Source organism: Desmodus rotundus, chromosome 1 (genome assembly GCF_022682495.2).
Source record: "Desmodus rotundus isolate HL8 chromosome 1, HLdesRot8A.1, whole genome shotgun sequence".
Taxonomy (NCBI): domain Eukaryota; kingdom Metazoa; phylum Chordata; class Mammalia; order Chiroptera; family Phyllostomidae; genus Desmodus; species Desmodus rotundus.
This window is the reverse complement of record NC_071387.1, coordinates 106,162,676-106,185,983: the sequence shown is the minus strand read 5'-3', so window position 1 is coordinate 106,185,983 and position 23,308 is coordinate 106,162,676. Positions and strand designations below refer to the sequence as shown.

Sequence of the window (23,308 nt, the reverse complement as noted above, 5' to 3'; positions counted from 1 at the left end):
CTCCCCTGATCCCACTGCCCCTTGGTTTTGTCCATGAGTCCTTCACAGTTGTTCATGAAAACCCTTTCCCCCTTTCTTCCCATTATCCCCTTCCACCGCACCCCCCCTGGTTACTGTCCATTTGTTCTTAATTTCAGTGTCTCTGGTTATATTTTGCTTGCTTGTTTATTTTGTTGATTAGGTTCCTCTTAAAGGTGAGATCATATGGTATTTGTCTTTCACTGCCTGGCTTATTTCACTTAGCATAATGCTCTCCAGTTTCATCCATGCTATTGCAAAGGGTAGGAGCTCCTTCTTTCTTTCTGCTGCATAGTATTCCATTGTGTAAACATACCAGTTTTTTGATCCACTCATTTACTGATGGGCACTTAGGTTGCTTCCAGTACTTGGCTATTGTAAATTGTGCTGCTATGTACATTGGGGTGCATAGGTTCTTTTGGATTGAGGGGGCTCTTAAAGTTGTGCTGTTTGGGCCTGAATGGTTTCCTATGAGTACCTTTCTTCCCAACAGGAGGCATTTGAAAATGAGGGAAGAATGAGTCTACAACTTCAAGATGTATGAAAAGTTCCCATTTTCAGCCTCTTGGTCCACTTGAGCAGTTGGTGGCCCTTTAATGTAACTTTCTCTCTTTATTTTTCCCAAGGCTCTATATCATGAGGAAGCTTTGGGCTGTGTTGGAGGGTCTGTGGCTAACAGGACCATCATTTCGCCTGGTTCTCCTCCCACATAGCCAGAATTAAAATTTATTACAATAATACTATATAGAGTATTTTTATATTCAAATACAAAATATCCTTTAATCCTTGTGACAATTCTGAGCCATCTGAATTTATTCCCATTTAATACTTAAAGAAAGTAAAGTTCATAGAGATGAACTTTAATATAATCAAGATCACATGAAGACATTGACCTAATTCAAATGCTTCCAATTCCAGAAGATAAAGGTTGAAAAGCATTGGAAGTGTGATATTGTCCCACCTCTCTCAACAATCTCAGGGAGGAAGTAAAGATGATGAGAACAACTAATGGTATTACCACTTCTATGACAATTAGCATTTATCAAGTGTGCCTGGCATGTTGTGCTAAGTTCTTTTTATTTATTAACTAGTTTAATTCTCGTAACAACTCCACTAAGTAGGTGCTGTTATTATCTCCATTTAATAGATGGAGAAGTTAAGGCTTAAAGAGGTGAAGTAACAACTTGGCTCAGTTTGCATGACTTGCAAGTTGCAGAGGGAGTTCACACACCCTAACAGTTTAACTCCAAAGCCAGTGCTGCCATCTCCACTTAAACTGCCTCTATTGATGACATACTTGTGATATCAATAGGATTCACTTTGCTTTGAGCATATTCCTAGTTGTAAACCTCTGCTCTTACTCTGGAAGAAATTGGAACAATTGCTTTGATAAATAATCAGACACTTATGCTGCCATCACAGAAAAAAATTGTTCTATGTATTTCCTACCTTAGTCAGAATGTTTAGATAGTTGCCATTCTTCCTAAGGATAGGATCTGCCTTTATCAAGGATAGTAAATTCAGTTCCAGACCTCCCAATTTTGATGTGTTTCTTAACCAATTGATTCCTGTTCTCTTGACTTGTATTTTGCTGTCAGCTTCAGCTTCTTCAGCTTGCCTTATTCTGACTGCACAGTCAGTAGGATGCCAATAAGTGGAAACATATGCACTGCCCTGCATGTGGGAAATGTCGCTCTTGGCTGTTTGTGCCCCTTAGCTGTCTTTGTAGCACAATGTTTCAGTTTCCAGTTGAGGCTTTTCATCTCCGGGGGCTGGTCAGACTGCTGCTGTCATATCCAGGTGGTGGCATTAAGAGCAAACTAACATGGCATTAAGGGCAAATTCACGTCATCGACTTCTCCCTCAGCTTTGGGTCTGAAAGCTTCTTAGCCTCAAGCTCCTTTCACTCAGGGGCCATTTGTACATCTCTGATAAGCTGAACTTCCATGCCCCAGAAGATCACAGGCACTGGAAACTAGTTCCAGAGCATGTGCATCGGGATATTTTCTAATGCGCTTTAGCACCAGAAGAAGAAACCAAATACTGTGTTGTTCAGAAGCCAGGTCTGACACTGTAAGCAGGTGCAGACCTGTCAGCCACACAGCTGGTTGAGTTAACTCTATTAGGCAGTGTTGGACAATTTTGTTGTCTGAAATAGAAACCAGTATGGTAGCAGGCCGTCCATTTGCCAAGTGGTGCGCCTGCTAGGCTGGTTTGGGTCTGCCTTTCTTGTTGGTGCATCTGCTGGGTTTGGCTGCCAGCATGTTGGAAACTGGCAATTTTGTAAAGTTTTATTGTCTTTCTAGGTGTTGCTATCAGGCAGAGAAATACTAAGACTTGCCATTTTTTAAATGATAATTTGGTGTTTTTGACTCCTGTCTCTATTTCAACTAGAAGAAATTAGTCTCTGATTTTATATTAATAATGGAAGTGTATTGTCTTTTGACCAAGAATGATTTTCTACCTCTCTTTAAACCATGTATTCTCAGGAGCCTCTGTTCTAAATTGTTTTCTCACACTCAATTCCAGGGCCCTCACATAATGGATTTTTGTGATGTTTTTCTTCCTTTCTTTTGAAAATCAGCAACAAGTAGAAAGAGCCCCTGTAGATGAAATACAATATCCTTCCCAAAGAAGAGATGAGAAAAAAACCTTTTCCCAAACTTCAAGCCCACACAATAGGATCTGCCTTCTACATCTTAAGCAGTCTGGGAGCCTTTGAGGGCTGAATTGGGGAATGCAAAACGTGGCCTCCTAGTTAAAGGCAAAAGCTAAAATAAAGGGACCATGTACATCAAAAAGCTCTTACTAAAGGGTGTTTTTATGAGTGAAGTGCAAATGAAGCATAGAATAGAACTTCTTTCCAGGATACAAGACCCATTTTCTGAAACATGTGAGCACTTTCAAAATTGATTGTGTTAGCTGCTTAGATGCAGAGCTGTTGAAGTATGAAATGGGATAACTTACGTAATACACTTAGCACTGTGCCTAACACATGTTGGACCCCCAACTTAATATTATTATTAATCATTCCTATATAGAGGAGAAACACAAAGAAACTTGTTTCAATTACTCCTTTGACCAGAAATACAAGATTGTGTAACTCATTGTACTGAAGGCCTGTAAAGCTTTACACAAAGGTCCCTGGGGTAGGCTTTTATACTGAAAATGTCCTGAAAGTTCCAGATTCTGTTTGGAGAAGGGAGAGAAGAATCTGCAAGTGTGTTTTTGAATGGAAAGGAGCACTCGTGTCTAACTCATGTCTGTAGGAGGAATGGCGAAACATAAGAGTCATCTTCAGAGTTTTAAAGGTTCGCCATCTGGATATAGGAGTAGAATTAGTGTCCTTTGCTTACACTGGAGAACTAGAGCCAGTAGGTTGACATTCCAAGGGAATAATTCTAACTCAGTAGAAGTCTTTGCTAGAGGGCTCAGTGAAGGGGCCCTCACAGGAACGAGGGAGATACCACTTAGACACTGGAAACCTCCCATCAGATGGGCAGCCATCTGTCAGGAAGGGGTTCTGCAGTGTGTGGTGGGAGGTCTGTCAGGTTAGATAAGTAACCTTAAAACCCTCTGTGTGGAGACCATTCAGGCCCACTGGTTTTTCACATTTGCTGAACTGCGCAGCTGTTACTGCCCTTCAGATATGGAATTCTATGGCATTTGTTCCTTGGCCCAGGTCACTCTACCTTTAATTGCCCCGTTAATAACATGATAACTGATGCTTGTTTTCCAGTTACTCTGTTTTAGGCTCTTCACAAAGTGCATTGTGTGTATTGCTCTATTAATACTCGTAGTAGCCGTATGACATAAGTATTTTTTTATTGAGGTACAATATAATTAACATGGAACATGATATTAGTTTTAGGTGTACAACATAATGATTTGATATTTGTGCATATTGGGAAATGATCACCACAATAAGTCTAGTTAATGTCTAGACATAGTTATAATTTTTTTCTTGTGATGAGAATTTTTAGGGTTTACTCTCAGCAATTTTCAAATCTACAGCACAGTATTATAAACTATAGTCATCGTGCTGTACATTACATCCCATAACTTTATTTTATCTTATTTTTATAGCTAGAAATTTGTACCTTTGGACCACCTTCACCCATTTTACCCACCCCTCTACTCCCTGCCTTAGGGAACAACCAAATCTGTTCTCTGTATCTGTTCTGTTGTTTTGTTCTTCAGTGTTCTTGTTTTGTGTTTTAGACTCCACATCGAAGTGAGATCATACGATATTTGTCTTCCTCTGTCTGACTTATTCTGCTTAGCATAATACCCTCAAGGCCCACCCATGTTGTCCCAAATGGAAGGATTTCTTTCTTCTTTGTGGCTGAAAAAATTTCCTGTGTGGGGGGTCTCGCATTTTCTTTACCAGTCATCTGTGGATGAACACTTAGGTTGTTTCCATGTGTTGGCTCTAGCGAATAATGCTGCAGAGATCATGGAGGTGCAGAAATCTCTTCGAGGCCCTCTTTTCATTCCTTTGGATGCACACCCAGAAGTGGATTGCTCACCACTTTACATTTTCACCAACAGTGTCACTGGGTTTCCTTTTCTCCACATCCTCACCAGCACGTGTTATCTCTTGTCTTTTTTTATAACAGCCATTCTAATAGGTGTGAGGTAATATCTCATTGTGGTTTTTATTTGCTCTTCCCTGATAATTAGTGATTTTGAGCTCCTGTTCATGTACCTGTTGGCCATTGGTATGTCTTCTTTTGCCAAAAGGCTATTCAAGTCCTTTGCACATTTTCAATTGTATTACTAGAGTTTTGTTATTGAGTTATCTGACATATGGTTTCCAAAATTTTTTCTCCCAATCCATAGGTTGCCAGTTTCTTTTGTGTGTGTTTTACATGCACACACACACACACACAAGTTTAATGTAGTCCCACTTTTTAACTTTTGCTTTTGTTTTTTGTGCTTTTGGTGTCAGGCTCACATTTCTTCCAGAGATGTAGACATGATTCTCAGGTAGAAAGATACTCTGGGATCCCTGATAATTCTCATATCTCAATGTAAGCTATTTATTATATCATTTGAATTAGCTCAGTCTGTGTTCAGCCATCTGCTTTATTCATTACTTTTTTAAAAACAAAGTTTTTGTGTTAAATGCATATAGCATAAAATTTACCATCTTAACCATTTAAAACTGCACAGTTTGGTGGCAGTATGTTCACAATGCTGTTCAGCCATCACCAATATCTAGTTTCAGAACTTTTCATCACCCCTAAAAATTCCATTCCTACTATGGTCCATCCATACCATGGAATATTAGTCAGCCATAAAAGAATGAAATATTGATAGATGCCCCAACGTGGATTAACCCTGAAAACATGCTAAGTGGAAGAAGCCAGACCCCAAAACCCACATATTGTATGATTCCATTTTTATGAACTATGGTCATTGCTTTTTATCATATCTCTGTACCTTCTGTGATATTTTTGATACAATACTTTTTATTTACTGATTTACTTTTTTAGAGATATAAAATTCCACCATAGTTTCTTCCTAAGCAGTGATATCTATGAAGTAATAGGTATGATATTGCTAGCTCCATTTTTCAAATATACATTAAAATGAATTTAATTTAAAAAATAAATTTAGCCCATGCGCCATCCTAATGCATCTATCTGTGTGCCACTTGAAGTACACTGATGACATTTGGGAAAGCAGTCTCGTGGTTCCTCTTGGCAATCAAGGACTTTGCGAATATGATGAATATAGCCCCTAGACTTAAGTTACCTAATATGACAACCACTAGCCATGTGTGGTTCTTTAAATTTAAATTAATTAAAATAAAATGAAGTGAAAAATTCAGTTCCTCAGTCACGCTATCCACATTTCAAGTGCTCAGTAGCCACAAGTGATGGGCAGCTACCATCTTGGACATCAGATATTGGCTGCCATATCAAACATATTACATTTCCACCCTTGGGGAAAGGTCTACTGAGCAGTGCTGTCTGGAACTGGCTTTCATTCTTCCTGCTGCACTAGGGAAGTGCCCCATTTCCCAGATCCCATATCAGGTCAGCCTCTCACTCAGCATCCTCATTCCTATCACTTGTTCCTGGCTGACCATTCTTCTCCCAGCCAGCTCTGAAACTGACCTACTTTCCCAGTGTCGCCATGGAGGGCCTGATGCCAGACCACAGCATGGGACCTCCTCTCGCCTCTCCCCTTCCTGCTCGCTGCTCGACCAGCTCTGGACTCACTCCATCTTGTCACTCTTGTTCTCATCCCACTGACGAGTATCTCCTCCCACAAAGCCCTTTCCAGCTTTCCTGAAGGGCCCTGCTCTGCTTTAAACTCCATTTTTTTGGTTATGTAAGTGTGAGAAGACAGCCCCCTTCTTTCCCCTCACTTCTGTCTCCAGTCTCTTACTTGTCTGTCCTTCTCTCTCTTCCCCAGGCTCTCCCTTCTCTTTAGCTTTTCTTCCTCTTTTCTCCTTTCTACTCTTTTATTTTCTTTTTCCTCTTAATTTCCTTATGATTATTTCCCTATAGTTATGAAATCAACTCTCTAAAGCTATTTGGAAAACAAGCAGGAAGAGGAGCTATAGAAAATGAAAACTTATATTTTTTCTATCATTTATATAAAGGAAAAAAACCCAAACCCACCTTGATCCAGTGGTTCTTCGTTACTGCTTAGCAGGTAAATACATAATTTTCTTCTCTACCAAGAAAGTGGCCTAGCAATTATGGACAAAGATATGAATATCAGGACAGTGGCTGGGACCGCAAAGCTGAATCTTCTGGGGCCCACATTTCCACACCAGAAATCCATGGCAGGATGAGAAACATTATTACTGCTGAATTTACACAGGGCTGTCAGGTTTCATTACAAGATCGGGCAGCATTTAGAGTGCTATTTAGGCCAGAACATATTTAACTCTGTCCTGATGGTTCTGAGGTGTCATCCAGCACACCGGGACATTCTCCATGCTGCTGAGGACTCCAACTCTGGCCAGATGAAAATCTGCTCCTGTTCATTCAGCAAATGGTCACTGATCACCTACCATATGCTGGATGCTGTGCTTGGGGTGTGGTACATGTGGCAACAACTCAGACATGGTCCCCATTCCTCAGGAGTTTACCTTCCAGCAGAGGAAATTGTGTGTGTGTGTGTGTGTGTGTGTGTGTGTGAAAAACTTTATAACCACAAGGTGGAATGGCAGATGCAGAGGAAGTGATGGGGGCTCTGAGGAAGGAGTTGAGGCTGGAAGCTCATGGGAAGAAGTAAACTCCGTGCTTAGTTTTGGAAGATCTGAACTTGTGGTTATATAGGGAGAAAAATCTTTACATTGAGATATTTGTGATTTTAAGTGATAGAAAAACATATCTCATTAACTTAAGCAAAAATAAAACAAAAACAAACGGATTTATTTGTCCATTCAACTGGAAAGGTTGGGGTGTGCTTGCTCTCTGGCATGTCTGGATCCAGGTGCAGATGATATCTTTACTTCGTTCTCTTTGTCTCTGTCTGTCTATTTCTCTCTTTCTCTCTCTCTCTCTCTCTCCCTCTCTCTCCTCTGTTCCTCTCCATGATAGCTCATTGTCCCCACCCCACACCATAAGATGAGGAAGAGTGTCATCTAAAATAGGTGTGAAGTCACATGCTTTTGTCACTGTATCTCCTTAGATCAAGAGAGACAGTTATCTCCTCTAGCCGCAAGAGAACATTCCCAGAGAAAGAATCTGATTGGTTGAGCTTGAGTCATGTACCCATCCATGAATGAATCACTGTGGCCAGAGGGAATCCTATTGGCCAGGAAAGGGAAGATCTATTACCAGGAAATGGAAGTACCCAGAAATAACAGCTATTACTGCTTTCTCAGGGGAAGAAAGTATAGGATCAAAAGCCAGAAAGTGGGATATCATCAGGCTTTAGTAGGACACCCTGAAGTGCTTGGTTTGCTCCAAAGCAGGATACATAAAGAACAGTTTTAGGAAGTAAGGTTGGAAGTTAAAGTTGGCTAAGAAGCATGGATTTTATTTCTGGACAATAGGGAGTCATTTTAGGCTTTTGAGTAGAGTTGAATATAAACAGCACTAAGGTTTAGGATCATTTATCTGGCAGGTGGCCATATAAATATGAGTGTGGGGGACAATACACAGAGAATCTGAAGACCAGATAAGATGTTATAACAGTCCAGGGAGGAACAAAGTGAGTATTACTTAAGGTATTTGGCAGTAAGTAACTGAAATTAACTTTGCTCAGCTTAATTTAAACGAAAGCAGGTAGTGAAGAAGGAATGATAGAACACATATTGGAACTTTATCGGAGAATCTTTAAAAATCAAAGTAAAAGTTGAGCAGCCAAAGTTTGATAAGTTCAGAAGGTGAGGCAATATTTATTGATGGAGTAAGGTTACTATCGCCTTGGTCCAAATCCAAAATCTTCTTGTCTGTCTCACCTATCAAGTTTCAAATTCCCAAGAGAGAGAATCTGATGGACCCAGCTTGGGACAGGTGCACCCCTCCCCCACCAGATCTGTTTTTTTTATGGGGGATTAGGAGAGTGGTGGGAAGCATAGATATTCAGGTATATGTAGGTGGGAGGAGGCCTTTTCCAAAGATGGGTGCTTTTCATATATCAATAAGCTACCCTATGAGGGAGATAATCATAAAAGAAAGCCTGCATTTTTGCTAACGGAAGGAACACAGATATTCTTAAGTTTGAATATAGAATAGCTGTGTTTTATTTCATTTAAAGTGTATAGCTTTTAAATGATTTTAAATGCCTCTAGCTGGGATTTTCACCACTCTCTATAATCTTGCACCTGGCCCATTCCACTCATGGATGTCATCTTCCTTGTCTGGGAAAGCATGAGAATTTTTATTCCTCCTGAGAATTCAACTTGGTATTTTCCCTTAAGAAAAGCAGGTAGATTTGTTTCTACTGGAACAACAATAAAAAGAAAAAGCAGATAGAAATGGAATAATGGAAGAATAATCAGTGTTCTGATAGTTTAGGTCTCCCTGCTAATGTTCCTATAGCATCAGGGGCTTTGGTTACAAATATATTTCCGTTTATTGTAATTATTTCCTGATAATAATTGTTTGCCCCTAACTAAACTCTAAATGACATTGGGGGAAGGACTACAAGTCTTTTTCTTTCTCACTTACTATCTTATCTCCTGCACATTGGTGGCATAGAATAAGTACTCAAATAATATTTGTTTGAATTGACGTGTTTGCTAAGAAATGGATTTGATGCCACTTTGTAGATGTGCTTTTCAAGTGTTGCTTAATGGACCAAACTCATAATCTGTGGCCTATAATTTATGATCCTGGCTTTAGCACTGAATGTTTCATGCTCCAGGAAACCCCTCAGTTCCAGGAATACCAGGATAATTGTTTACACTACTTGTAGATCTCAATCAGGAAATGTATTGGTTATAGTCTTTCTAACTCTTAGCACTACAGCCATTATGCAATGTGATTGCTATGCACTGAATGTTTGTGACCCCCCATTCATATGTTGAAACTCTAATCCCCGATGTGATGTTATTTGGAGGTGGGGCCTTTGGAAGGTAATTAGGGCAGATGAAGTCACGAGGGTAGGGCCCTTATGATGGGATTAATGCCCTATAAGAAGAGGAAGAGATACCAAATCTCCCTCTTTGTACCATGTGAGGGCACATCTGTAAACCAGGAAGTGAGCTCTCACCAGAAGTCAAATCTGCAGGGGCTTGACCTTGGACTTCCAGCCTCCAGAACTATGAGAGACAAAGGCTCGTTGTTTAAGCCACCCAGTCTATGGTAGTTTATTATAGCAGCCAGAGCAGACTGAGACAGTGGTGTTACCCTGCCACTGACACAGGGTTGAGCTGAATCTCAGAGAACTTGGGTGAATTGCTTAAGGGTATAGTGCCAATAATGGTGCATTTAAAACTCAACTTCCACTGTCTGTCCTTAATTCGGCTCTACTTTCTACCTGGCAATAGAGTTCAAAGTACTGGGTTAGGAGCTCTTGTCCTCAAGGAGTGAGTTCATAATCTAGTAGAAGTAGTAAAGTTGTGCAGATTATGAATAACGTAAGTCCAGGAGTCTCCTTTTGCATCACATTCACCACAGGTTTGTGCCTTACTTTCACAGCTCTGGCCAATGGTAGTATCTGGTTGTATTTATCAGGGTTCTCCAGTGAAACAGAGCAAATTTTTATATATATATATACATATATATATATATATACACATATACATATACATATATACACACACACACACACACTTTTTATTTATTTATATTATATATGTATTTATATTTATAAATATATATTACTATATGTCTATATTTATATGTAAATCTATTCATATATTTATATCCATATGTAAATATATCCATATATTTATATATTATATATGATATATATTTATTTGTATATTTAATATAAATAATGTATTTATATTTACATATGTATATATGTTTATTTATCATATATAACAAATTATAACAGATTATATATAATATAGAGATTTATTATTATATAAATAATATATACATATAAATAATATTTATATAAACTATAAAATTTATATAGTATGCATTTAAATAAATATACAATATGTTTTCTATATTATATATTTTATATTTATAACTAAATATAATATATAAATAAATATTTACATATTTATAAATATATAATAAATTATATATGTATATAGAAAAATATTTCTTATGAAGGATTGGCTCACATGATTATGGAGGCTGAGAAGTCCCACAATATGCCATCTGCAAGTAGGAGGCCCAGAGAAACTGGTGGTATAGTTGCAGTCCTAACCAGGGGAACCCACTTACACCACTTACCCACCGAGAACCAGGGGGCCAGTGGTATAATTTCCAGCCCAAGTCCAAAGTCCAGAGAACCAGGAACGGTGATGTCAAGGGCAGGAGCAAATGGACATCCGAGCTCAAGCAGAGGGAACAAATCTATCTTCCTCTGCCTTTTTGTTCTACTTGGACTCTCAACAGATTGGATGATGTTCACCCACACTGATCAGGGTTATCTTTCTTACTCACTCTACCAATTCAAATACTAATCTCTTCTAGAGACACCCTCACTGACACACCCAGAAATAATGTTTTACCAGCTATCCAAGCATCTCTTAGCCATCACAAGGATCTTCAAAGAAAGGTGTCTTTAAAAAATCTCTCCAAGTGAATGAAACTACACATAAATAATGAAAGTTTATTTTAAGAGAGGAGAATACCACATGAGATATAGGAATTGAGAATTGGGAGATAACATATCGGACCTGGAGGAATTGAGTAAGACTTTGTGGGGAGACTTTGAGATGATCCTGAATGGTAGCCAATAAACATCAGGTAAGAGATGAAAAGGAATTTTAGCTATAGAAAATAGTGTGGACTAAGACATGTGACCTGGCTTATCATCACCACTCAGTCCTGTGTTTGGTGTCAAGTGAGAAAAAGATAGTCCTGAGATGAAGATTAATGTACTGCTTTTCGAATAGAGTCAATAAATGGTGAGCACGCTCTGCCCGACAGCGTGGTGTTAGATCAACATAAATGACTAAGACCAAGATCTAATCTTTGCTTCTGGTGAGACCAAGTGTGTGGATGTGAAATCCTTAGAGAACGGTAGGGCCAACATATTGCTAAGAGATATAACATGAGGTATGGATTACAAAGAACTAAGAAAAGGCAAATATTAGGAAAGGCCACATGGCAGAAATGAAGCTTGAAATTAGACTTGCAAAAAAAAAGTGTTTGGTTTAGATTGAACATAATGAGGAGGGAAGGCATTCTGGGTCAGAGGAACAGCACAGACTAAGAGACAGGGGTAGGGCAAAATGTAGGATTATGTACTGGGAGGAAAACCAGGAGATGGGGTCAAATATTGCAGAGCTGGACGGAAATGAAAGATATGTAGTTCCATGCCCATATTGTTCAGGGAAGGTTAACTGAGGTGCAGAGAAGGCTAAATGGTAGCAGGTACAGCTTCATTCAAAGTCTTTAGAATCCATTTTGATTCATATAGTCACTCGACCACTTAATCCAGCTAGGATTAATGTTTTAGAGTAACACACAACGCAAAACATAAAAGTGGCTTAAACAAGATAGGCGTCTAATTTTCTTTCCTGTAAAAGAAGTTCAAAGTTGGTTCAGGGCTTGTGTGGTGTTTCATGGTGTCAGGGACCCAGGCTGCTTCTGCCTTATGGCTCTGCCACCCTCAGCCAGTTGCTTCTGTCCCAGAGTGATCAAGGTGGCTGTTAGGGCTCCAGCTATCACATCTGCTGCATTGCAGCCAGCAAAAAGGAGGGAGGACCAGAGAAGGGCTCATTCCCTCCCTATAAGATACTTCCTGTAAGTTATACAAATCATATCTTCTCTTCTCTATTGCCCAGAACATAATCACATGATCATACCTAGCTACAAGGAAGGCTGGACAATGTGAAGTTTATGATAGAAGGCTAAGTGCCTGCTAAAAATGGGGGTTTCTCTTATGAAGGCACAAGAGGAGAGAGGATATTGATGGACAATCACAAGTGTCTGACACCCTATGTAGATTTTGGCACCATCATAAAACCCTCTGAGCCTTTTTTCTTTCTGTGTAAAATAGGAAAGTCCACACTTCGCTCTTAGGGTGAAAATTCAGGAACATATGGAAAGTATCTGGTACAATACTTAACACATATTAGGTGCTTAATACATTTTAGTCCCTTTCTTTAAGAAGTTGTTATTACTCACATATACAGGGACGTAGGACAAGATCATAGGTCTCCTGATTCGAAGACCAGAATTCTTCCTGTATATAAGCATGGGGGGACAAGTCTCTTAATTGTTTTCTGAGTTGCTTGTTTAATTGACTGATATAAGTGGTAGATTTTCCCCAAATAATAACTTAAAAGAAGTACAATATAGTCAAGATTGAAGCAGAGGTGGAACTCCTAGGAGCTCAGGGCTTCATCCCCAACATCTCCTCCATTTCAGTTACTTCATCAGATACCCAGTGATCCAGGGAGCACAGGTGGATACCCACTGGACAGATGGATAAAGTAGGGCTCATTGACAGGGGGCAAGAAAACATGACAAAGAACAGACACTTTTTATTCCCTTGGTAAATGCGTATTGATCATCTCCTCTTTGCCAGGCACTTTTCAGGTTCTGGAATGTTGATACAGCTGAGAACAAAATAGATAGTTACCCTGTTCTCATGGGAACTATATTCTAGCATGGGGATATCCAGAAATTCTCTGAGAAAATTACACCTTGAATTGAGTCATATCATCACATTCTATACATTTGGGGGTGAGATGGAGCTGGGGAGGGCAACGGCCACACACAACTGCCTGCTCATGATTCCAGATAATTTGGAAGCATAGATACAGATGATCAAGTGACCTCACAGAAAATGCTTTTCAAGTTACCTAATTTTTATGGCTCTCTTGGAAGAGATGTTCATTACAAGGGCAGTTCCATTGACCTCTGTGCTCCCAAATGGTTAGACGAAGCAGCGTCTTTAGAGGTTAATGGTGATATAATAGGTGCTATTGACAGTGTTACAAAACACTATCCAGAACTTCAAGAATTTCCCAGATCCTCAACCAGGTTCCTGAAAGAACCACACATATAAGGAACAAGAGCAGGGTGAGATTCTGGGAACTACTTTATTGATGGACACTCTGGCTTCTGATAACTCTTGGTATGTAGAATTAGGACATGCATCTAAGTTCCTACTTTATGTGCCCTTCTCCCAGTGTAAACCTTTGGCCAAATGGTTCAGCTATGCTGTCTGGTGAGGGAGTGTTTGGGAGGGAGAGAGGTCATACTTACAGAGTAAGCTTTGCCCTAACTTACTATAAGTTGTTATTACAATAGACAGAATGTGGAACATGTCTCCAGAAAGTCACCTTTGGTTCAGGTGTGCTCACCAAATAGAGATGAGAAGTCCAGGAGAAGTGAAGGGCAGGCTGGCATCAAGTCCTCACCCTTGCACCACAGCCTGGTCTGGGGGGACTGCAGGCTCTGAGCAGTCAGATTCTCTTCTCCTGTGTTCTTGGTGTAGGGGCCTCGGGGGGGGGTGTTGTCTCCCTTGGAGAGCTGGAATTAGCAGCTAAAATGATCCCCCAGCATCTGAAGGAAAGCCTTTAATCTCAAATTTTAGGAGAGAAGATAAGTATGTAAAGCCATGGCAACTGTAATCATCATTTATTATGTGCCAAACACTCCCCTGGCCACATTCCATACCTCACTTTTACAGAAGAGGAAACGGATGCTCTGAGAATTTAGGGTACTTACCTCCCTGGGATTGAAAGTCACAGAACTGCATTCTAACCCAGGCTCTCAGATTCCAAAACCAAAGCTGACTTGCAAAATTTCCTGTCTGAAGTTGTTGCACAGGAAAGAAGCATTGAATGAGCGATTTCCTGGAGGCCTCTGCTTATTCTTCTAGGTGTTTTAAAATCACAGCAAGCAAAACAAAGGTCCCTGCTTTCATGGAGCTTACCATCTACTGTTCTAATTTTTTTTTAATTCAGTATTGCTCAGCCAGAACAATTAACATTATTATTTTTTAAGATTTTATTTATTTACTTATTTTAGAGAGAGGGAAAGGGAGGGAGAAGGGAAGAAGAGAAACGTCATTCAGTTGCTTCTCACACACCCCTAAGGGGGGTCCTGGCTCCCAACACAGTCATGTGCCCTGACCTGGAATTGAACTAGCAACCTTTTGTTTTGTGGGACCCAGTGAACCACACCAATCAGTACACATTATTTTTTTTTATTTGGCCACAGTAAAATTTGAGTTAAAAGAATAAATACTCCCCTCTTCTCTTAAACCCAGTTTTTTCTTTTTCTTTATTACATAGTTTCTGCGTCTGTTTTGGATGATACTGGGCTAGAATATGCAGGTCTGTGTGTTGGAGTTATTACAATTCTGTCCTGACATTTAGGTCTCAGCTCTGTGGTTGTGCCTCCGGTAATTGTTCAGAGGAAATGGGAAACCACCAAGGAGTATAAGACATTGAGCCATGGGCAAGGAGGAAAGTGCATTCATTCAGAAACTTGCTGAAAAGAAACATGCAAGGGTGTGTTTAGGGGAAGGGGCGGTGCAGGAGTTGGGAAGTGAACACAGGTGACAGCTCCATGATTTTGCTGTAAAGAAAGCAGAGGGCTCATGTCCATAAAGGGAATGGAGGAGAGAGGGTGCTAGGAGAGACAGCAAAGTTGAAAGGATTTCAAACCTACAAAAGAAAACTGGGAAGAGCAAAACCATTAAACAAAAATGAGAATGTCTGGCGAACTTAAAAGAGGTTAAGGAAACAGTGACTCTGTTTTGAAAAATAAAAACATGTAAATTAAATGACAAACGAAAAATAGTGACACCCAAAGCAGTTCAAAGAAGTATTTAAGGGACACCATGATTTGGGAAAAGGCCCTGGGGAATGTGGGAAATAGCAAAGCAGATGGAAAATTAACCTCAAATCGAGAAACACTAAATGGGTTATGGTGGCATTTATGAAACAGTAAGAGAATTAAAGTCTGAAGGGAAATGGTGAATAATAAATATGTCTAGAGAACATTTCAAATAATCAGATTTGGGAAGTTAAAGGAGACTTAGCACTGTAAGGCAAAAGAGAGAAAATAGAAATCTAGAGGGATGAGACATTTTAAGTCAAGTTAAAGGAGCTGATGCAGCCCATATGTGGTTGGCTTTTGACAAAAGGACAGAGGGACCCTGGAAGTGAGTATATTGAATGGCATGGATTTTAAAAGACCAGCTTGCATTTGGGGTGGAATGTTCAAAAATATGACAGGATGGAAAAATAGTAAACAAACTGCATCAAAAATTTACATAAATGTTAACTGTTATTTATTAGGCAATAGCTGTATACTAGCCATTGTGCTGGGTACTTTATATGTACTATCGCTTAATACCACTACCAAACCTGGGAGTTAGGTACCTGTTAGGTTAAAGCACATGAAACTGTCATGGCCAGTTCATAGGGTTTAACCTGATCTATTTTTATGAAGAAGGGAATGGAAGCTGGTAGAATTTTATTTTCATTTTTTACTTTTATTTTTTAAAGATTTTATTTATTTATTTTTGAGAGAGGGAAAGGGAGGGAGAAAGAAAAGGAGGAAAACATCAATGTGTGGTTGCCTCTCGCACACCCTCTACCCGGCCCACAACCCAGACATGTACCCTGACTGGGAATTGAACCAGTGACCCTTTGGTTCACACACTGGTACCCAATCCACTGAGCCACACCAGCTAGGGCAGAGAGTTTTAAATACACTGTCCAAAATGACATATCTGGGGAATGGTGGAACCAGGCTTTGTTCCCAGCTCTGTCATCCACAACGTAGAAAGTAGCAGTTTGTTCTTTTATCCATTCTGCATATATTTGTTCAGCACCAGCTATGTGCCAGACACTCTACAGCACCAAGCAGGGCAGAGCAGTCACTGCCTTCATGATGCGTACTGTCTATTGTTTAAAGAACACCAAAGACGGTCTCGAACAGCTGTCCAATAGATATAATGGGAACCACAAGTCATCTGAAATTTTCTGTCAGCACATTAACAAGCAAAAATTAATCTTAATAAAATGTATTTTATTGCATCCAATATATCTAATCTATTTCAACATGAAATCAATATAAAATTATTTATGAGCTCTTTTACACTATTTTTAATACAAAGTCTTCTAAATCCAGTGTGTATCATGCCCTTATAGAATATCTCCATGAAGATGAATCACCTTTCAAGGGCTCAATAGCCACCTGTGGTCAATGGCTAGTGATTTAGATAGTGCAGGTCTAGAGAGAACATGACATCTCTGGCCCAGATTTTTGCAGTCATATTATATAGGAAAAAAGGACCTACCTGTTTTATAATGTTATTTCTTATCCCCACACACAACATCATGAGGCACAAATTGCAAGCAAGTAATGTTATTTTCACTTGGACGTTAGCTTCATACCCCCTGAGACTAGATACCAAAGGAAACTTGTATGCAAGTCATATATAGGGTGGGGCAAAAGCATGTTTACAGTTGTGAGTATGCAGAAACACAGAGTTTATTCTTCTATTATTACTTATTAATTATTGTATTATTTTGTATGTGAACAACTGTAAACCTACTTTTGCCCCACCTTGTACATTTATATATCTTTTGGTTTAGTGTTGTATATATCACTAACAATAAAAAATCAACTGCTTGACACTTTATCATCAATGGATGATGAGGACCCAGAAATGAATCCTCTGCAAACCAGTGGAGTCTCCCCCTTCTGCGTTTTCCCAGTGTGCTTTCATGTATTTATTGTTCCTCATGGAAATATTGAAAATGTAACTTGAAGTTTGGCAGTAGCCAGAATTTCTCATATTTTATCTGGTCACTAAATGTTTATAATCAATTTTCAAGAGGTAAACAAAACACTGACAAAACTTTACTGTTTAATACAAGTGCCCAGCAGGTGTAAATGGGGACTAAGCAATGGGGTGTATAATGATATTTCCCTAGGTAAAGAATTTTGCTCTGGAACAAGTTTAAATGGGAAGAAAGCCTAGAGAAATATGGATAGTCCTTCCTAGAAATTGGATGAGGGAATTGAAGGTAATAGGTACTTGCTCCCTGCCAACTTCAGAATGAAATCACCATTTAGCAAAAAAATTGTGTTAGAGATTTTTTTTTCCTCCCAACGGACTGAAAATCTTTAATAAAAAAAAAAGAAAGAAGGGAATATTAATACTGAGTATATGGACTCATCGGTCCAGAATGTTGAATCTTAAAGGAACACAGAAATCTGGAGCATGAGAATTTCCATATAATTGTTTCCATAAAATCTGAAGAAGAGGGATTGTATCTAATAATCACCCTACTAATTCTTTCTTATTGCACTACGAAATGGGAGAAAAGGGCGTGAGTGGAAAAAGTAGATTGGGGGCTAAAGAAGATGGAGATTTAAGTAGATTCAAGGGGCAAAGCAAAAAGGGACATAGATATTCAACAGTACATGCTAGCTCCTTGATTAAAATGGTGACTGGCCCTAGCTGGTGTAGCTCAGTGGATTGAGCACAGGCTGTGAACCAAGGGGTTGCCAGTTCAATTCCCGGTCAGAGCACATGCCTGGGTTGTGGGCCAGGTCCCCAGTGGGGGCCACGTGAGAGGCAACCATACATTGATTTTTCTCCCCCTCTCTTTCTCTCTCTCTCTCCCTTCTGTTCTTTCTAACTCTAAAAATAAATAAAATCTTTTTAAAAAAATGGTGACTGTGACCTTTGGTTCCTATAACATAACCCTGTGAATGACTCTCCCTGGGGTTGGTGTCTCAGTCAAACCCAAAACATCTGTTCTTTGGTCTGCCTTTTCCAAACAGGTAACATATTGAATATTTCCAAACCTCTTGATAGTTGACTAAGTTTTTCAGTTTCACCCACATTTAGGGCCGTAGGTAGATCCAACCTGAACTCCATTTATCCCAAAGTGTTGAATAATCAAAACCTGGCTTGCAAGTGCATTGGATTTGGTTGAAATTAAAAACAAACAAACAAACAAAAAAATCCTCCATGAGTTGGCTGGCCTAACTATGAGTTTGGGCTGCAGCTACAAAGTGACTTGGTAACAGATTTTCTGCTAGCCCAGGTAAAGGACATTGGTGGTCTTTGTCTTCAGTCTTTATGTTGAAATTCCATGAGCAGAGTTCCATTATGTTTCATGGTTCTAGACCTTTGACTTTGCAGTTTCCTCTGTGCAGTGCATCTCCTTTCCTTCCCCTTGCCATTCACCTGGCCAACCTTTACTCTTCTTCCCTGACATAACCCAAACATCTTCCACTCTGTTTTCTGATTTCAGCCCTACCTCCACAATAGAATTGGCCACTCTATTCCTTATGCTCTTCACCAACCTACTTAGTTCATATGTGTATAATTTTTACATCATTGTTCTTTATTGCAGTTATTTGTTGCAGGTATATGTTTGCTTATTTTTGTATTATTTTCCTAGCACTGTTCTTGGCATGAGGTATGACATATATTAGGTATTCAAACATGTCTGTTACATGGATGGATGGATGGATGGATGTATTGAGGGATGGATGGATGGATGGATGGATGGATGGACATACGTATGGATGGCACTTCTGGTGATGATCTGTCAACACACTCTACCACCAAATGTTAACTTGGCCCTGACAGTGTGCCAGATAATGTGATAGAGCTAAAAATAACTATGGGGAACAAACTCAAAAAATCAACTTGAAAAATATAAGCAGCTTAATTTAGACCCCAATTAGTAACTTTGAAAGCTTGTTGATAATGAGGAACTTGACCAAAATTCAGTCCTTGTCTAAACTCCCAATCCATGCAAATGGCCTTGTCAAGGGCCTCAGTAAGGGTATGTGAAGTGGAACACTCCTCAAATGCTCCTGCCTGGACTGCATCCACTCAGTTCATCAAATGCCAGCCAGGAAGCATCAAAGGATAGACAAACAAACAAACAAACAAACCCAATTCCAATTGCCTAGATAATGAATGTTTCTTAATCATAAAAAAAATGTTGAAGTTGTCTTCAAATGCTGAGAAACTTTTTTTTTAAAACTTCTGCTTCTATTGGCAACAAATCTGAATGCATCCTACCTCTACTTAAAACCTTTCATGCATGCCCATAGCCTTCTGAACAAAATCCAAACTCTTTAGGATATCATTTAAGATCCCTTATGATCTGGCTTCATGGATTCTCTCCAGACAAACCTCACTGCCTGCCAGTTTTGCTAAGCTATTTCTTACTTCCCCTAGCATGTGTCACCCCCTGTGCTGAGTCTTCTTTACTTAAGTTTATTCCCCTGCTCAGAACCCTTTTCTTGTGCGTTTCCTTAATCTCTTCATTCTTCAAGATTCCCCAGGAATCCACCCTGGTCAGTGTGGCTCAGTTGGTTGGAGCATTGTCCTGTAAACTGGAGGTCCCTGTTCAATTCTGGTCAGGGCCTATGCCTAGGCTGTGGGTTAAATCCCCGGTTGGGGATGTGTACAGAGCAACCAATTGATGTTTCACTCATGCATTGTTGTTTCTTTCCCTCTCTCTCCCCCTCTCTTTCCCTCTTTCTAAAATCAGTAAGTATATCCTTGGGTGAGGATCAAAAAAAAAGATTCCCCTGGAATCTCTCCCTAAATCCCTTAGGCTGAGTTAGAGGCCCTTCCTCTATGTTCTCATAGTCCATCAGTACACAAGTGGCATTCTAGTATTATCATTGTTTATGTGTCTATACCACTGAAATGTAAGAATGAGTGTAAGAGAGCAGAGAGGCACTGTGTTTTCTATTTCTGTATCCATAGGACTCACCGTTAGTCCCAACACGTAACAGACATTCAGTTAATAGTTGTCGAATCAATAAGTTATCTTACTAGGAAATGATCTGAGATGCCTCAAATGTACCAAATAGAATAGTAATCACTCTTTGTTTCTTCTAGAATAGCAGTGTTTTGTGTTAAAAACAGTATTTTTGTTAAAAATAGAAAGTATTTGCATAAAATTTGGAGACTACAAAGACACAAAAGAAAAGAAGTGCCTGTAACCCTTCCATGCATAGACAAGCCTTATCTTCATTTTCTTTTCTGCTTGTTTAACATTAAATACTGTGCCTTTTCTCCATGCCATTAACTTGTCTTTAAAAGCATGATTTTTAATGACCCGAATAATACATTGAATGGATACACAATAGTTGTTCTTTGACTTTACCCCAGTTTCTTCGCCTTGTCATTGGAGAACTGGTTAATTGATTCTCCCCCCACACACAACACAGTCTATTTTTCATGCCCAGGCACGAACATGTGACCAATTAGGCCAATTTCTCTTTTTGGAATTTGTCTGCAGTCTAATATTCCTCTTTAATATTTTACTTCTTCAGATGATTTTAGTATGAAAGGAATATAAAGCAAAAAATGCTATGACTTTGAGGTACCATGTCTTTCTGGGAAGTCTTTGAATGCTTCAATCCAACATACTTTATTCATTGAGTGTCCGCTAAGTGGTATGTTTTCTTGGGGTCTTTAACAACATCATATTTTTATCAAGCTGCTAAGAGATGTGGACCCCTGGGGATTCCCTACCCAAATCCTGAGAGGAGAACTCTGCCTTGCCTTCCCATCTGAGTCTAACCTGACTAGAGGCAAGGTGACTTTGAGGAGTGGTGGGGGTAAGAGAGTACTGTAAGCCAGACAGATATCACTCACGTTGAAAATGTCTATGCCAAGAGCTGACTGCAGAGATATTGTATAAGGCAGATACTGAGGCATTGTCCTTGATACCTGTCTGTCTCGCCCTCACATCTAATTCATCACTAGTTACCCACTAAACATTTCTCCACTTGGCCCTATTTGTTGCTGCTCCTACCCTTATTTCTCTTCCTTCGAGGCCACAATAGGACCAAAGCTAATGACACCTCTCATGTGGATAATAAGAACATAGTAATGAAGGCCCCTGTATCCACTCTGGTTTCCCCTAAACCTATTCTCTACACAGCCTTCAAGTCATGTTATAAAAGAAAAGTCTGATTATATCATTTACCCAATTAAAACCTTCATTGCCTTCCATTACCTTAAAACAAGATGGAACTCCTTAACATGGCCTGAAAAGCTTTGCATCATCTGCTCCTATTCACCATCTCAGTCACACCACATTCTACTTTCCCCGTGTCTCTCTATTTCATCCTCACTGGTTTGCATTCAGTCCCTCATATGTACTACCACAGGGCTTTTGCCCAGGCTGCCCCCTTTGCCTAAAGCATGTTTATGTCTTTTCCTACCTAGCTGAAGCTAACTCATCCTGCAGGGCAAGCTGCACTTCCTTGCAGAAGTCTTGCCTGATGACCATTGTTTCACTTTCACGCAGCACACCCAACTCGCTATTATAGCACTTGTCCTAGATCTATAATTAATCAATTAATGCTTATACTCTCCCTTACACTATAAGCTTCTTGAGGAGAGGGATTACATCTGTTTCCTTATTTATCTCCAACCAACTAGCCGAGTCCTGGCATGTAGCAAATGTTGAATAAATATGAGTTGACTGAATAGTGAATGGAAGGGAAATCATTTCTTTGAAGTTGTATATCATGTGATTTATGAGTTTATGTGTTTCCTTTAGGGAAGCTTGTTAAAACATAATAGAACATGCTTTCAGATCCTCCTGTGAGAAGGTCGTTTGAACAAGGGTATAAGGGTCTGACAGGACGGAAAGGCTCTATCACATGTGCTAAGTGCAGTCAATTACTAAAGCCTGTACAGGACTGGGGATTCTGAGAGTGAGTACAGGCTCATGGAGAAGAGTGCCATGTCAGCCTGCAGGGCCAGCACGTGTGCTGGTACTTCCACAGGTGGAGGCTGCTTGAGATGAGTGATGGCGTTGTACATTTACACTTTTTCAGTGTTACACTGATGGTGGCATCCACTCATTTGTTTGACTCCTCTGTGATTCTTCCCTAAAAACTGCCTTTCTATCTTCCTCTTTCTAGATTTATGGTCAATGTGACATGGGATGGCAAAGACTTGTCCTTCACTGAGGAAGGCTATCAGGTGCACCCCAGGCTGGTGGTGATTGTACTGAACAAGGACCGAGAATGGGAAAAGGTGAGTGTCCTTCTGTGTGCTGAATGCAGGGGAGGGATGAAAGCCTGGGCAACAAAGGATTCAAATTATTTCTTTTTCCAAATCATTTCCCATTGAGCTGCTCCAGATTCCATCCCATGCCCAGGGGCAGAGCCTTCATGGAACAAGGCAGACAAGTATTGTCAGGTGCAATTGGGATGCTTTCCCCAGGTATACTGTAGTAATTGTGTGTTGCTCTCTGTGCTAGGTTCTCAAATCTCAGGAGGAAGGGTCCTTGAAGGACTTAGGATAATTTCAAAAGAGTGGAGTTTTGTTCACATTATTGCAGTAGCAGATGTTGACAGTATAGCAGTTATCACACCATTTTGCCTAAACCTCATAATTGTGTACCATGTTTACACATTTAACCATATGGACAAAGCCCTGTATTTTCATTTACTTTGTCATTACTTTAAATCAACTAATTTCCAAAATTTAAGTGTGTTGCTTCTATAAAGCTTAGGTTGTAGAGGGAGGCTATATTTCTTATAAAGCACATTTTCTAGTACATACATATTAACTATAAAAAAGCTATTTTTTCTTTGCAGAAAAAAATTACCTCACATACCACACAAGCCATATCCTGAGTCAGAGAGGGGAGACCTCCCCGGGATTTATAGATGCTGGCACAAATACAATGACAATAGCTGTCCCAGCAGCA

General features: G+C 39.7%; 1 protein-coding gene across 2 annotated transcripts in view; it reads left to right on the top strand.

Annotated features, from left to right (window-relative positions):
• Positions 1–23,308, top strand: part of GRIN2A (glutamate ionotropic receptor NMDA type subunit 2A) — a 372,275-nt gene that overhangs the window by 239,818 nt on the left and 109,149 nt on the right. For both annotated transcript variants that reach the window (XM_024571552.2, XM_024571553.2), the window contains one exon: positions 22,515–22,629. In XM_024571552.2, the coding sequence (XP_024427320.1) occupies positions 22,515–22,629 (115 nt within the window). The remainder of the gene's footprint in view (positions 1–22,514; positions 22,630–23,308) is intronic.